Here is a 17,704-nt window from a genome sequence, read left to right on the forward strand (position 1 = left end):
TTTCTGTTGTTAGGATGATAGGTCGCTGGTACAGGCTGCTGTTGTCGCTGATAATTATTCACATACTGAACAGATTCATTGACAAGAGAACACTGATCCGTAGCATGAGAACCTGCACAAAGCTCACAAACCATAGCTATTTGATTAACTCCATACGTAGCCAAAGAATCAACCTTCATTGATAGCGCTTAGAGCTGGGCTGCAATAGCGGTGGCTGCATCAACTTCCAGAATACCTGCTACCTTGCCTGACGTCATCCTCTGAGTTGGGTTTTGATGCTCATTTGCAGCCATCGTCTCGATAAGATTATACGCCTCAGTATAGCTTTTAGCCCATAAGGCGCCTCCAGCTGCTGCATCGAGCATGGGCCGAGATTGGGCCCCCAAACCATTATAAAAACCAGTGATTACCATCCAATCCGGCATTCCATGATGTGGACATTTTCTCAACATTTCCTTGTAGCGTTCCCAAGCCTCGCACATAGATTCTGTAGGTTGCTGCGCAAACTGAGTAAGAGCACTCCTCATAGCAGCAGTCTTTGCCATTGGATAAAACTTCACCAGAAACTTTTGTGCAAGATCTTGCCACGTAGTGATGGACCCAGCTGGTTCAGAATGTAACCAGTCTTTAGCTTTATCCCTCAGTGAGAATGGGAAAAGCCTCAACTTGATAGCCTCATCAGTCACGCCATTATACTTAAAAGTGCTGCAGATCTCGACAAAATTCCTTATGTGCATGTTGGGGTCTTCAGTTGCCGCTCCTCCAGAAGAAACAGAATTCTGCACCATCTGAATAGTGCCCGGCTTGATTTCAAAGGTGTTAGCTTGAATAGCCGGAAGAAGGATGCTTGACTGAATGTCATCAATTTTAGGCCGAGAAAAATCCATAAGAGTTGGATCAGCTTGAACAATACGATCTCCCATGTTTACTGGTTCTTTCTGCTCAGTTCCTGAATCCGAATCCTCAAAATCTAACTTCTCCGGTGTATCAAGAACTTCGTCTTTCTCCTCAGCTGTATCTAAGGTCCTCTTGCGAGCACGAGAACGAGTTTGCATAAACGTTTGCTAAAGTACCTGAAACACAACCGAAAAGAGTAATTAACTACTACGTCCTAATCACTGAGTCCTAATGACCAATGATGGTAAGTACATAAACTAAACAAATACGCCGAGTCCCCGGCAGCGGCGCCAAAAACTTGTTAGGGCGAAATCACGCACTAATATTCACGCAAGTATACGCGTTCGCAAGTAATATAGAATACTTTCTAGTTCGTTCCCTCAGAGACTCAGACTAAGTTATTGTCTAATTAAACTCACTCACCAATGTATGATTACTTCTCAATGTTAAGATAACACTTAAAATTGTTGATTAAATATTAACTATAATTAACTACTTAATTAACCACTTAACTAACACTTTAATTTATCAATAATAAAACACTCATGAGATCACAACTTCATTATTACTTCCTTCTATAACCATTGTTATTACCTTTAGCATGTGACAGTGATGATATTAATCGAATAACACGAAACTGATAAAAGCCAACTTTCATTGTACTAATACCATTCTACCAAGCATCCACAATTAAGATAGAAGTTGAATAGTCATCAATTATGTTGAGTTCCTATATGTCTACAGAAATTGACAACACAACGATTTAAGCGCAAGTTATTCATTTTGATTACATAGGGCAAATAAAACTGTTAGAGTTACCCACTAATCATGCACAACGTACATGAACCTATGCTAGCATGGCAAGTTCTAAATCTCAAGATCCACCGTCGCTTCACAAGAGATTAACACCCTATCTTATATGTTTGCGACGCACATAAGACGAATACGCACAACCAATACTAGATATCATGCAATCATCACACACTAAAGTATTAAACAATTAACTAAAGAATTCCATAATAAATCCGTTACAACCCCATGATCACTATTAGCCCATAATAGAACTTATCGCCATCATGGGTTCATATGAAATCATGATAAACAAACACAAGAAAATAATAACTAAACTAATTATATTAAAACAGAGTACGTCACAAGAGTAAATAAGTCAAAGCAAGAAAACTAGCATCCAACGTTACAACGAAACAAGAATCACAAGAATATATGCTTCCTCTTCGATGCTGTGTGCTAAATCGGTCTTCTTCCTTATCTCCTTCGCTTCTTGCAAAACACAATCTAAAACATAATCTCCTCTTAATTCTCTATGAAAAACGTCTCAAATCTACCTATATAATAGTCCCATAAAACTCAGATTACATAGAAGTTGGAAGCCAAACAGAAGTAGAAGTCTAAAATAATATATCTTTTTCCCCAACCCTGCGCGGCCGCTCAGCATTTCTGCGCGGGCGCGCAAGGCTGCTGCGCGGCCGCTCAGCATTGCTGCGCGGGCGCGCAGGACCCTACTGGAAAATTTCCAGGTTTGCTCCGTTTCTTCGCCGTAATCTGCCCGTTCTTTTCCTCTCGCAATGGTGAACACATGCCAAGGCTTATTCTTGATGATTCCTTCTCCGAAATGCAACTAATACCCTGAAATGCATAAACACTAGAAAAACGCATCAAATACACAAAATACTTGATTTCAAGACACCAATTTAAGCCATTTTAAGACGTTCTAAGTGGTATAAAATGCCACTTATCAACTAGTGAAAGATCATTCAATAGCTTTATGAATCTCTCATATGTATCAGTTAGTGACTCATCAGATTTTGAGTCAAAGTGCTCATACTCCTGTGTGAGTATTGTCTTCCTGTTCTTTTTGATGACATTGGTTCCCTGACATCTCACTTCCAATGCATCTCAGATTTTTTTGCAGTCTTGCATCCAATCACCCTATTTGACATGACATTGTCAAGTGCACTATGAAGCAAGTGTCTTACTTTTGCATCCTTGCCTAGTGAAGATATGTCTTCAGTGGCGAGTTCTCTCTTTTCTTTGGGAATCATCTTCTGTGGCTCATTCCCAACTGCAATAGAAAGCTTTGTGGGCTTGTGTGGACCATCATAAATTATGTCTAAATATTCTGGACCTGTAGCTTCCAGAAACATGGCCATCTTCACATTCCATACAGGGTACTCAGACACCCTGAGCATAGGAACCCTGATGGTTTCATATCTATTGGTGTTTTGAATGGGTTGAACCTTTGCAGGTTCTTGAGGGTCTACAATCAATTCGATTATAAACATAAGTATGTAACAGAAAACAAGTTTATTCAATATATCAAACTCTGTTACAGTAGGTTTAATCTACTCTCTCAGTGATGTATAATATCACTAAGAGCTGCTAGGGCTACAATGAATAATATTCTCGTGAATGATAACACATATAGTGTAAACCCTAATCTGTGTTTATATACTATACAGTTACAAGATATCTCCTAATTGATATGATATATTCTGTTTCCTAAAGTACATCAACCAGAGATTATCTACTGTAGTCCATTAGCTGTACAACTCTCCAAGCATATCTTCTTTTGTTTAATCCAGATCCTCTCCTATAAATCATCCGCTTTTCATCCCTGAAATGTATCCGCACTTAAGTTCTGATGGCTTAAGTTCTGATAACTTCCTTTCTTCAGTAAGTTCTGATTTCCAGTTAAGTTCTGATGGTAAGTTCTGAAACTAAACAAATCAGATTAGACACGACATCACAAATATATCTAAAAGAATGCAACAATAATCTCATGGAGGTGTAGGTCCATCTTCGAATGAACAATCTGAATTGGAGGAGTTGAGGGTGATGTGCAAAATCCAAGCTGTTCCAATCAAAACTCTGGAGAATCAAATAGGGCAAATTACCAATGCTTTATTTAACCGATCACAAGGAACTCTTCCTAGTGATACAGAAGCTAATCCAGGCAAGTGGGAAGTCAAGGAACACTTGAAGGCAATCAACTTGAGGTCTGGAAAGGTAGCTAGCCCTAAAATTCATCAAAACGAAGAATCTGAAAAATTTCTCCAAAAGGTGGGCGCGCCAACACCCATATCATCAAAAAAGTGACCCAACCCATTTCCAGAATCTTATCCAAAAGCTTACCATCTCTCCTCGATGGTAAAAAACCCCTCTCCTTCGCTATGGGCTTCGATAGCAGCCTCGTACACTCCGCTTTAGCCTCCGGAGTAGCAAACCTAGACCTCACACCCCCAATACTTGAAGAATCGGTGGTGCTGTTGCTAACTTGAGTCCTTGCTTTCTTGGGTGCCATTGGATTTGAATAAGTTGAGAAAAGAGAAGTGTTTAAGAGAGATTTAGGTTTGAGAATTGAAAAGAATGGTGGAGATGATTGTGTATAAGTGTATGTATATATAGGGATTAAGAATTAGGTTTAGAATAGAAGTGGGATAAGATTATGGAATTAGTGGGGGTAATGGGGTGTAAGAATTGAATTGGAGAAGGAATTAAGGGAAGTGGAGGAGGGAAATTCGGTTGGTGTGTTTGATTTTGTTTTGAATTTTCGTTTTTCTGATTTTTTTTCTTCTACAGGAGCTCAGCGGGGCCGCCCACAAGGCAGCGCGGGCATGCCGTGTCCTTGGAGTTCCAGCGCGGCCGCCCCGCTTCCCAGCGCGGGCGCGCCGTACTTCTGTACTTTCAGAGCGGCCGCCCCGCCAGGCAGCGCGGGCGCGTCTGCTTTTGGAAAAAATACCCTGTTTTCTATTTTTTTTATATTTTTTTGTGTTTTCTTCTGCTTTTTCTTCCTTTTAACTTCTACTAATGTACAACAAGCTTGGGTTGCCTCCCAAGAAGCTCTTGGTTTACGTCGCTAGCTTGACGTAGAATCCCGAGATCAAGTGGACAATAAAATGGCACTAACCACCTCACGGTTTGCCGTATTCCCATAGTAATGCTTCAAACGCTGTCCATTCACCTTGAACGCTTGGCCTGGATCATTCTCAAAAATTTCCACCGCTCCATGTGGAAACATAGTTTTGATAACAACGGCCCTGACCAACTCGACTTCAACTTTCCAGGAAAAAGACGGAGACGAGAGTTAAACAAAAGAACTTGTTGCCCCGACACAAATGATTTGAGCATTAGACCCCTATCGTGCCACCTCTTGACTTTCTCCTTATACATTTTGTTGTTCTCATATGCTTGAAGTCGAAACTCATCGAGTTCATTCAATTAAAGCATTCTTTTCTTACTAGCTGCATCATATCAAGGTTCAATTTCTTCAAAGCCCAATATGCCTTGTTTTCTAACTCCACAAGCAAATGACATCCTTTACCATAAACCAACTGAAACTGTGACATGCCTAGTGGAGTCTTGTATGCTGTTCGATATGCCCAAACAGCTTCATCCAGCTTCAAAGACCAATCCTACATTGACGGACATACAACTTTCTCCAGAATAAGCTTGAACTCTCTGTTAGATACCTCAGCTTGACCATTAGTCTGAGGATGGTAGGCTGTAGCAATGCGATGATTCACATTATATCTTTGCATCATAGCAGTGAACTTGCGATTGTAGAAATGCAATCCCTCGTCACTAATTATGACTCTTTGAGTCCCAAATCTTGTGAATATCTTCCCGTGAAGAAAATTAAGCACTACATTCGCATCATTTGTCGGCAAAGCTTTAACTTCAAACCATTTTGACATATAATCGACCGCCAACAAGATATACTGATTATTGCAAGATGAGACAAACGGCCCCATGAAGTCAATTCCCCAAACATCGAAGACCTCAACCTCGAGTAGCACATTAAGAGGCATCTCATCCCTCTTGGACATATTAACAACACGCTGGAAGTGATCACACTTCAAAATGAACCGATGCGCATCCTTAAACAATGTAGGGCAGAAGAATCCTGCTTGAAGGATACGAGCTGTTGTCTTTTCTTCACCATAATGGCCTCCATAAACAGTCGAATGACAGTTTCACAAGATACCCTCTGTCTCGTTGTACGGAATACATCTCCTGATAATTTGGTCAGCTCCTGGGTGGAACAAAAATGGCTTGTAATAACCTTAATTTTTGGAAATATTTGAAACCCTGATGAATAATAACTTTTTGCTGATGATGCTGATTAAGGAAAATTATCAGACCACACTATATAGGAGTACTGTTATGGAAATTCTGAGATCTTATTAGTATTACATAAAGTAAATGAGTGTATGTAAAGGTCGTCAGAATTCAGATTCGAACACTTTTGTTTTTCCCGAAAATCCACCAGATGCCGAAAGGATTAAGTATAAGGTAACATAATTAAAGTGATTTTTATTTAAGGATTATAGCAGAGGATCATTAAAGGAATATAAGATATTAATAAAGGTTCAGGGAAGCCCAAGTAATGAGATTCCGTATATAATTCCTCAAACAATTAACATGAACGAGAGTTAAGCGAACCGTAAAACAGATACGTGGCCAAGAGACAAGCTTGTTCAAGAAGCCAAGGGGCTATGACATCATCAAACCATGGGATTTTGATAAGCGGCAACTAGGTGATGTAATGATGGTGACATAAGCATGGTTAATTAGATATTTGTCAAGAATTAATTCTAGTTAAGCATTTAAACTATAGCTAAACCAAGGTAAGTTGTTAACCAAGCAACAAAAACCACACAAATCATTTAATCAAACTAGAAACATTTTTACTTCACTTCTTCTTCCCTTGCTCTCGGCCAAAACCAGAGCAGCAACTTAAAATTGGCATATCTCCTACAATACTCACTCAAATATTATGTTCTATAGCTCTTTGGAAAGGATTTGAGATGACCTACAACTTTTGTTCACAAGTCTTGTCCAAATAAGCAAGGTAAGACCCTTATTTTTACAGTTCGTTCAATCAGACTATTAGGAACTTCAAAATCTAACTTTGTGTTTTCTTGATTGTTTGTGAGATCCAAGCTTGTATAAGGATTAATCAAGGTTGTAAGACTTCCTAGCAACTTTCCCCTCATAAATAAAGGTATAAAACTTCTGGACCTTTAAGTATATGTCGTTCGCCTAAATCCGAGTTACGAGCGATGAAACATGACCATTTTAAGTAACGGCATTTCGCGAGCGAACCCCGAAACCTCGAGTAACTTTGAGACCATAATTGAGGACCTTTAAATGATTAATCGAAATATGAAAGAATTATGTCAAGTGAATAAGGCAGTTAGTAAAGTTTTCGCGAAAGAGTCGCCTTAAAATTCGTAACGGTTAATTTATTAAAATTGGTGGAGCCGAGGGTACGCGAGTGATTAACGCAAATCGTTAAGCGTATAAGCGACTGTTAGGGTATGAGTGAGTTTTGACTAGTTTCTTAAGCGACTGTGGTCTAATTCCGGATTATATTGTTGTTCATAGGTTACCTAACCCACTCTAAGCTTAAGTCTATCTCGGAACACTCAGGCAAGTTTTCTACCCGTATAACTGTTGTTGTGATATATATATGTATATGCATTATCTTATGATAAGTGCATGATTGTTATTAGCAAATCTTGCGATATATTGGAGCATGTTGATATGATATATATATATGCATGCCTGTTTTGTAATCTTGATATCTTGTTATCGATTCATTTATTTATAAACTGCATAATACCTATGCCAGAGATAGACATTATTTGCATATACCCTTAGTATAGGGGACCCAAAAGTTAACATTTTTCTAAATCGGGAGGCTATGTTCCTGATTATATATATATATATATATATATAGTTTTCAAAACTATTAATCGAATAATGTTTATTCGATAGTTTTAATTTATAAGTGAATATTAGTTTGAATATTCATTCGAGGACTTACGACTCCATTTATTTTATTAAATAATATTCATTATTTTCTTAAAGAATAATGTTTCGCTATTCGCCAAGTATTTGAGAAATGATTGATACCGTCAATCATTCTTACCTTAAATATTTTCATAAAGTTATTTTCAAAACTTTTACTTCATTTGCTTTGATAAAAGCTATTCGTTATTTGAATATTATTTATAGCATAATATTCGGATATTCTTTGATTATCTTGGAATTGATTTATTCTATTAAATAATCCTTATTTTTAACACTTTCAAAAATATTTTCGAGTCTTTAAAATGATTTTAAAGGCTAGAGCGGATCCCAAAACTCGTTTTCAAATTTAAGATCTTCCTTTCGAAGGGGACTTGAATACTCGCTCAAAAATATGAGGGATCCGGCTCTGTGGGTTATTTTATATTCGCAACGAGGTTGCTGTTTTGAGAAAACAATTTGATTACTTGCCCAACGTTCGGGAAGTAAGTCCATCTAATTGAGTTGGCATAAGCGACGGGCCGAGGTACTGTCTATCAAGGTGTAAGAGGCATGGTGACAGTCCATCAACGCGTGAGTGGCCGGGTAATGGTCTAGCGCGAGGTCTTAATGCGGCCAGGGTGATGACCGACAAGGAATTCATCCATCTACTGGTAGAAAAGATTACTAATGGGTATTTTTGCCTAATCAGCAAGATATCGGGTTTATGCTATAGTTTTCTTCTTTCCAAATTCATTGGGTATTACAACTCTATTTTTACTGTTCAGAACAGAGGTTTTCAAGGAAAATATGAGATATATATATATAGGTGTATATATATCTATCGGGACTTAATGAAGTATCTCGTAACTTAATTTCTTTTGAATGATATTTTAAAGATTGATTCTATTCAAGTCTTATCTTGTAGTCTCATCTATGCGGTGAACTTTTGAAACTGATTATACCTTAAATGGTGGTAGTTCAAGTAGTATTTGGAAAATATATAAGTATATTGGAGTATCTTGTAACTTCATCTTTTCACCTTATATCTAGTAAATGATTATCTTATGCATGACAAAGATTTTCAAAAAAATATTGAGACAAGCTTAGATATATGAGATCACCTTGCAACGATATTTTTATATAGTTATAAACTGGAACTCTGTGTATATTATGTATGGAAGAGGACTTCCAAGATTTTGAAAAGTATATATACATATATACTGAATATTTTACGACTTGGTCGTGTTAAGATATCAAACTTGGTTCATTTCTGCTTGACCAAGACTTTCATGAGTACTATGAAGATGCTCATTTATTATTAATTATTATACATGTTATTTCGGTGGGCTTGTTGCTCACCCTTGCTTTATTCTTTTATCACACAACAACAGCTAGACAAGATGAACATGACCAAGCTCCCAATTCGCGAGCGAATAAGAAATGTTCCGTAGTTTCCTGTAGGCGTTGATGCCGCTGTAGCTGAGGTAGGAACTACCAATAGGCTAGGTTTTCAACTGTTGATGTACCAGACTTATGTATATTTATGAAATGTAATAATGGCAAAGAAAATGTAAATTTATTCAGAAACCCTTTTAAGGTGTAATGGTTTATAATTGTGGAATAAAATGACTTGTGTTATTTTTTTGGTATTCATCTCTGATACTATAACTTGTGGTGTGTGTGCATTTTGTGGGGTCACAATACGCAGTAGTTGGTTGTTTATTAAGATTAAGTGTTATTAAGGGAAATGGAACTTGTGACAACCCGGATCCCCGACCCCGGATTTGGGTGTGTTATATGACTCATCCATGTACCACTTCACCTCATGAAAAAACTTCTTCTTTTGAGCAGAATATAAGTCTGGAGGCGTAATGTTGCTCAAAAGGTAGTTCACAATGTCTGCGAACCACGGTTCCTCTTCTTGCACCCCAAACAACTGCTCATCCGGAAAAGACTCACGTATCAATGTCTTATCCTGTGAAGCCGTACTTGGATCTTCTAACCGAGATAGATGATCAGCAACTTGATTCTCAGTACCTTTCCTATCCTTGATCTCCAACTCAAACTCTTGAAGTAAAAGAACCCATCGAATCAATCTAGGCTTCGAGTCCTTCAAAAAGAGATAGCGAATAGCAGCGTGATTAGTGAAAACTATCACCTTCGTCCCAAGCAAATAAGATCGAAACTTCTCAAAACCGTAGACAATGGTTAAGAGTTCCTTCTCAGTAGTAGTATAGTTCAGTTGAGCACCATTGAGGGTCTTACTAGCATAGTAGACCACATGAAATATATTGTTCTTCCTTTGCCCAAGAACTACTCCAACTACATATTCACTTGCATCGCACTTCATTTCAAAAGGCTCAATCCAATCACGTGCAGTTATGACAGGTATCGTGATCAAACTCTTCTTTAAGCTCTCAAAAGCAGCATGACACTCATCATAAAACTTGAAAGGGACATCTTTCTCTAGCAGATTACACAACGGTTTAGAGATTTTAGAGAAGTCCTTGATGAATCGCCGATAAAAACCCGCATGATCAAGGAAACTGTGAATCTCCTTGACATAAATTGGTGGAGGAAGGTTTTCAATGACCCCTACCTTTGCTTTGTCCACCTCAAGACCCTTACTAGAGACCATGTGCCCAAGAATGATGCCCTCTTACACCATAAAGTGACTTTTCTCCCAGTTAAGAACAAGATTGGTCTCAACACACCTTTTAAGAACTACGCCAAGATTTTGCAAGCACTCGTCGAAAGAATCCCCAAACATAGAAAAATCATCCATGAACACCTCCATATTCTGACCAATCATGTCAGAGAGAATGGCCATCATACATCTCTGAAATATGGCAGGTGCACCACACAACCCAAAAGAAACTCTTCTGAAGGAAAAAGTACCAAAAAGACAAGTGAAGGTAGTCTTTTCCTGATCTTCTGGAGCGATGTAAATCTGATTATAGCCCGAATAGCCATCCAGAAGACAATAGTATTCATGCCCAGCCAACTTGTCAAGCATCTGATCAATAAAATGAAGAGGAAAATGATCCTTCCTCGTTTCTTTGTTCAACTTCCTATCATCCATGCAAACTCTCCACTCTATGACTGTTCGAGTATGAATGAGCTCATTCTTCTCATTAGCAACCACTGTGATGTCTTCTTTCTTCGGCACACACTGAACTGGGCTCACCCAAGAACTGTCAGAAATAGGATAGATGATCCCTGCATCTAGCCACTTGAGAATTTCCTTCTTCACAACCTCCTTCATGATCAGATTAAGCCTTCTCTGTTGCTCAACTGTCGGCTTGCTTCCTTCCTCTAGCAGAATTTTATGCATGCAATAAGAAGGGCTGATTTCCTTGATATTAGCTATAGTCCATCCAATTGCCGATTTGGACTCTCTCAGTATACTCAAGAGCTTTTCCTCATCATTACCTAAAAGGACAGATGCAATAATAACAGGCAAAATAGATGCATCACCTAAAAAGCATACCTTAAGTGTTCAGGCAATGGTTTAAGCTCGATTGTAGGAGTTTTCTCAATAGATGGCTTGAGACGCCCCTCAACATTTTTGAATTCTGACATTCCAAGAGATTCAAAAGGCATGTCCAGCCTTCGCTTCCAAGAAGAAGTATTTAAATACTGTAACTGCTCATCACCTTCATCATCTTCACTATCTGAATTTCCCAACAAGGCTTTCACTAAGGCATCAGACCATAACAATTGATCAAGTTCTGAAGTAACCACAAAATCGACCAATTCCACTTTTAAGCACTCCTCATTATCAGTAGGGAATTTCATGGCATTGAATACATTAAAAGTCACATCCTGATCCAATACTCGCATAGTGAGCTCACCCTTCTGCATAATAGTCAAGGTTCGGCCAGTAGCCAAGAATGGTCTTCCCAAGATTATGGGAATCTTTTTATCCTCCTCGAAATCAAGAATTATAAAGTCAGCAGGAAAGATGAGTTTGTCCTTCTTGACCAAGACATCCTCCACAATGCCTCGTGGATATGTAAAAGAACGATCGACCAACTGCAAGGACATATATGTAGGCTTTGAATCAAGTAAGTCCAACTTCTTGAAGACAGACAAAGGCATCATATTGATGCTAGCTCCCAAATCACATAAACACTTGTCGAACGACAAGTTTCCGATAGTGCAAGGAATAGTGAAGCTTCCAGGATCTTTAAGCTTTGGAGGCAACTTCTGTTGTGTCACAACACTGCATTCCTCCGTTAGAGCAACGGTCTCTAAGTCATCGAGCTTTACTTTCCGCGAAAGAATACCTTTCATAAACTTCACATAGCTAGGCATCTGTTCCAGAGCTTCAGCGAAAGGTATGTTGATATGAAGTTTCATGAACATCTCCAGAAACTTAGCAAATTGCTTATCTAACTTTTGCTTCTGCAGCCTTTTAGGAAAAGGAAGTGGAGGATAGACCTGTTTCTCCCCTGTATTACCCTCAGGAGGAGTGTGTTCCACAGTTTTCTTCATTATTTCCACTTCTACTTCCTTCTGCACATCTTCTTTAGCCACAACTTTATCTTCTGGAACTTGAGATTTTTCAAGATTCGCAACCTTCCCAGGCCTTAATGTAATTGCCTTTAACTTGCTCTTTTGCTTCCTTCTTTCCTGGAACTTCGGTGTCACTAGAGAGTGTACCAGGTTGACGATTCAGCACGACATTGGCAATCATCCCAATTTGATTCTTCAAGGTCTTAATAGAAACCGCTTGGCTCTTGCACATGAGCCTCAACTCCTCCAATTCAGATTTTTCATTAGATTTTTGAAGTTGGAGTTGTTGTCTTGGTGCATATTGCGGTTGTTAAAATCAGAAGGATTGAATTGCTTTGCTGCATATTGCTGATAAGGTTGTTGCACCGTATTCTGATTGTTGCTCCAGCTGAAGTTAGGATGATTGTGGTTATTGGGATGATAGGTGGCTCGAACTGGTTGCTGTGACCTCTAAAAGTTGCTCACGAACTGAGATGATTCACTAGAAATTGAACACTCATGCGCACCAACATAAAGCTCACAAACACCAGTGATCTGATTAACCCCATAATTAGCCAAAGAATCCACCTTCATCGTTAAAGGCTTAAGCTGAGCAGCTATAGCAGTAGCTGCATTTACCTATAGAATTCCTGCTACCTTGCCTTGAGGTAGTCGCTGAGAAGGATTCTGGTTTTCATTAGAAGCCATCAGTTCAATCAACTCATAAGCTTCATCATAGCTCTTAGCCCACAAGGCTCCACCTGATGCTGCATCAAGCATAGGTCTAGATTGTGCTCCCAAGCCATTATAAAAGTAGTTAATAATCATCCAGTCAGGCATCCCATGATGAGGATACTTTCTAAGCATATCCTTATAACGATCCCAAGCTTCACATAAAGACTCTCCCGATTGCTGTGCGAATTGAGTAAGAGTGTTTCTGATTGCAGCTGTCTTTGCCATATGGAAGAATTTAGTAAGAAACTTTTGAGAAAGATCTTCCCAAGTAGTAATAGAGCCTGGTGGTAGAGAATGCAACCAACACTTAGCTTTATCCCTCAGAGAGAATGACAAAAGCCTCAGCTTAAGAGCATCTTCAGAAACATTGTTGAATTTGAAAATGTCACAGATCTCGATGAAATCTCTAATATGCTTGTTGGGATCTTCCGTTGGAGAACCCCCAAACTGGAATAAGTTTTGCACCATCTGAATCGTGCTAGCTTTGATTTTAAAAGTGTTATCCGCGATGGCTGGTATGACAATGCTAGATGGAATATCATTAATCTTCGGTTGAGAGTAATCCATCAAAGCTTTCAGATTTGCTACTGGTTCTCCCATTGCAACGATCGCTTCTTCTGCAACTTTCTCAACTAAGACTTCTTCTTCTACTTTCTCCTCAGTAAGAACTTCTTCTACTACTTCCTCCACTTTATCCAGTGTTCTCTTGCGAGATCAAGAATGTGTTAGCATACACGCTCTCTAGAGTACCTGAAAAAGCAATAAGCAAACAAGTAAGTAAAATATCCGAGGGGTGTACTTTAACAACCACGGATGTCAAGCACATAAACTAAAAATTAACACCGAGTCCCCGGAAGTGGTGCCAAAAACTTGTTAGGATGAAAACACATGCTAAAATTACACGCAACTATACACGTTCACAAGTAATATAAAATTCTTTCTAGTTCGTTCCCACAAAGACTGGTTTAGGTTAAGTTCAATTTATCCACTTATACAACAAGGATATGGCTAGCGTTCAATGCTAAGACAATTAGCAAGTTGGTTTTAATTAAATTAGAAGATTATACTAACTAACATTAACTAAGAAAATTGAGGTTGAATTACCAATATGAAACAAACAGGTGATTCTAACTTCATTACTACTTCATTCAAAGTCATTGTTCTTTAACCTTAGCATACAATGGTGATGACAACTAATCAGATAACACGAAACTAGTAACGCCAACTTTCATTGCACGAGTACCCTACTACCAGACATCCAAAGAAGAGATAGAAGTTGAATATACACCAATTATGTTGAGACCCTATATGTCTATAGAATTTGACAACATAAAGGTTTAATGCGCAAGTTATCTATCGTGATTATATAGGGAAAGTAAGATGGTTAAAATTATATACGAATCATGCATAACAAATATATGAACCTATACTAGCATGGCAAGTTCTAAACCTCTAAATTCACTTTCGCTTCAATAGAGATTAACACGCTATCTTATAAGGTCGAGAAGTTCATAAGATGAATAAGCACAACCAATACTAGGATATCATACAATCACCACACACTAAGATATCGAAATAAATTAACTATTAAAATCTATAAGTAAATCCGCTAGAACCTCACGATAACGATTAGTTCATAACCGAACTCGTTATCACCGTGGGTTCCGATGAAAGGATGGTATAATAAACTAAGTCTTTATAAAATGAATTAATAATCAAAGTACGTAATCAAGAGTATTAGGTTCAATAAACAAGAAAACAAGCATCCAAGATTATAACTCAATCAAAGAATTATAAGTAAAAATAAGCTTTTCTTCTCCTTCATTGTATTTGTGTTCTTAGGTCTTCTCGTCATCTTCTCCTTAGTCTCTATTATTAAAACATCTTTAAGATGTCTTTAAATACCAGCCCAAAATAATCCAAAAGTCCAGCAGATCAATATTCTAGTAGCAATAGGATTCTGAAAAGCCGACCTGGTGCGGCCGCTCTGTGAAGCGGTGCAGCCGCCCTGACAAACTACAAACCGAGCGCGACCGCTCTATACTTGGGTGCGGCTGCCTTATATCTCAGAAAAAATTTATTTTCTTCACTTTCTTTTGCTGGTTTCTTCGCGCAATCATCCGAGGCTCCTTCCCTACACTCTTCCAAGCATAAGAACATTGTACAACCATTCCTTCTCCCGATTATGCCCTGAAATGCAAAATACTACAAAACCACATCAAATACATAATTAACTTGAGTACAAAACATCAATTCGAGCCTTTAAAAAGCATTCTGAGTGGATATAAATGCCACTTAACAACCTACTTTGTTTAAAGATGCTCATCAGTTCGTGTTGAGATGTGATCGCTGTAAATGATTTGGAAATATGTCCAAGAGAGAAAAGATGCCTCTCAATATGCTTCTCGAAGTTAAGATTTTCGATGTTTGGGGAATCGACTTCATGGGGCCATTTGTCTCATCATGCAATAATCAATATATTCTTTTGGAGGTGGATTATGTGACTAAATGGGTTGAGGTTAAAGCTTTGCCAACCAACGATGCTAATGTGGTGATCAATTTTCTTCATAAGCAGATATTCACATGTTTCAGTACTCCAAGGGTCATAATCAGTGATGAGGGATCGCATTTCTGCAATCACAAATTTACTGCATTAACGGAAAGATATCATGTGAATCCTCGTGTGGCCACAACTTATCATCCTCAAACTATTGGGCAAGCTGAAGTCTCTAATCGAGATATCAAGCGAATCTTGGAGAAGGTTGTGAGTCTATCAAGGAAAGATTAGCCGTTAAAGCTAGATGAAGCTATTTAGGCCTATATAACAACATTCAAGACTCCTCTAGGCATGTCTCCTTTCCAATTGGTATATGGTAAGGCGTGTCATTTGCCTACGGAGCTAGAACATAAAGCATATTGGGCTTTGAAGAAGCTAAAGCTTGACATGGAATCTGCTGGAGAAAAGAAAATGCTCCAACTTAATGAACTCGACGAATTTCAACTACAGGCTTATGAAAATAACAAGTTATACAAGGAGAAGGTCAAGAGATGGCATGATAGGAGGTTAGTGCATAAGACATTTATGCATGGTCAGCAAGTTCTATTGTTCAACTCTCATCTCCGACTTTTTCCAGGAAAGCTTAAGTCACGGTGGTCAGGTCCGTTCATCGTCAAAACTGTGTTTCCACATGGAGCTGTGGAAATTTTTGATAAGCATCTGGACCAAGAGTTCAAAGTAAATGTTCAGAGGTTAAAGCATTATTATGGGGATATGGTGAACTGTGAGGTGGTGATCGCCGTTCTTGTGACAACTTGATTTCGAAGTTTCACATCAAGCTAAAGATATAAAACAAGCGCTTCGTGGGAGGCAACCCACTTATTTTTTGTATTTTTGCTAAAAAAATAAAAAAAATCAAAAACCAGAATTTTTTCCAGAAGTGCGGCACGCCCGCGCTCTACATGGCGTGCCCGCGCGAGGTCCCTGGAAAAGAAAAAAAATAGTGAAAAAATAGAAAATCAGATTAAACCAAGCCCAAACCCGAAATTTATCCTAATTCTAACCCTATTTCTACACCCTAAACAACTCCCCACCCCTCCTATCTCTATCCTATATATATACATCTACATACATATAACACATCTTTTATACCTACAAACCCTAGCCTCTCCTACATACGATACTTACACCCAAATTGCTATCATTTGTGATTATAGCACCCATCCCTCGTCTACCGAGCATTCTATTATGGGTGGCACGGAGAAAAGATTTACTTCACTAGAGGCTCAGGCGGAGTTCACTAGGTTGATGTCTAATCCGAATAGCTGATTGCTAAGGAGATGGGACTTTTAATGATATCCCACACTTACAAACCAGTCTTAAAAGATTAATTTTAACCCACACTTACAAACCAGTCTTGAAAGATTAATTTTAACAAGTGATTTAATAAGTGTTTGTGCAAGTGACTCTTTGACTAAAAGACATGCTCTCGAAATAAATGATACCTGGTGTGAAGGTGCCTTATCATATAGTATTCCACAAAGTTGTTGGATTTGAGGTTATTTCTTATCATAATAAGAAATCAATCTTCTTCCACAAAGTTGACAGCTTCCTGAGATGCTTCTCCTGTCACTTAGGTTGACAGCTTCAGAGATGCTTCTCCTGTCTTTCTTTCAACCTGCGTAATCTATATCTATATAGCTAAACATGTTAAGCATAATATCTTTAGGGTACTATTGTCTGAAGGAGTTCTCATATTTTACTTGGTTGGAAAAGAAATAACAGGTAAGAGTCTGATCAATCATGTCCCGTTAAATGCTGCAAGAATGACTTCACTGTTGATCATCATGTTCACCAATCTTCCCAACTCCTTATACCTCCCAAATGTAAGATCACCAAGTGTTACTAATTGTGAGCTCCCAAAGGTCCCGAAGTATTCTAATCCAATCTGTAAATGTTAGGTCCCTAAGAGTTAGGTTCCAATCATAAACAGATTCGAGACCCGAAGTATCAAGAACCATATTTAGGTATATGGAATGGGATATGGTTTTTATCTTTCTTCCTCACTGTGAGTGTGTGATTCTGTTTTGTGTACCTCACATGTGTTTCACTCTTCTCTCCACTCGTGTTTACACTCATTCTCACAAGTATATCACTCCTCTCTTAGCTCCAAAATCTAGTTGTACCTGCAAGGAAAATCACCTTAGCCATCCTTAAGGAGGTCACATGTGGTGCAATGGGAGTTCACAAATCCCATCCTTG

General features: G+C 38.5%; 1 protein-coding gene and 2 non-coding genes across 3 annotated transcripts; all 3 read left to right on the forward strand.

The window, feature by feature from the left end:
* The first annotated feature begins 423 nt into the window (after positions 1–423).
* LOC141694186 (small nucleolar RNA R71) lies at positions 424–530 on the forward strand. Its single transcript, XR_012563512.1, has one exon. It is a non-coding gene; the product is annotated as a small nucleolar RNA R71 (small nucleolar RNA).
* A 12,518-nt stretch (positions 531–13,048) lies between these two features.
* Positions 13,049–13,155, forward strand: LOC141694732 (small nucleolar RNA R71). The gene has a single exon (XR_012564016.1). It is a non-coding gene; the product is annotated as a small nucleolar RNA R71 (small nucleolar RNA).
* A 2,638-nt stretch (positions 13,156–15,793) lies between these two features.
* On the forward strand, positions 15,794–16,261 carry LOC141691695 (uncharacterized). The gene has a single exon (XM_074496455.1). The coding sequence runs from the start codon at positions 15,794–15,796 to the stop codon at positions 16,259–16,261; it is 468 nt and encodes a 155-aa protein (XP_074352556.1).
* The last annotated feature ends 1,443 nt before the right edge of the window (positions 16,262–17,704 follow it).

Source organism: Apium graveolens, chromosome 10, assembly GCF_009905375.1.
Source record: "Apium graveolens cultivar Ventura chromosome 10, ASM990537v1, whole genome shotgun sequence".
Lineage (NCBI taxonomy): Eukaryota > Viridiplantae > Streptophyta > Magnoliopsida > Apiales > Apiaceae > Apium > Apium graveolens.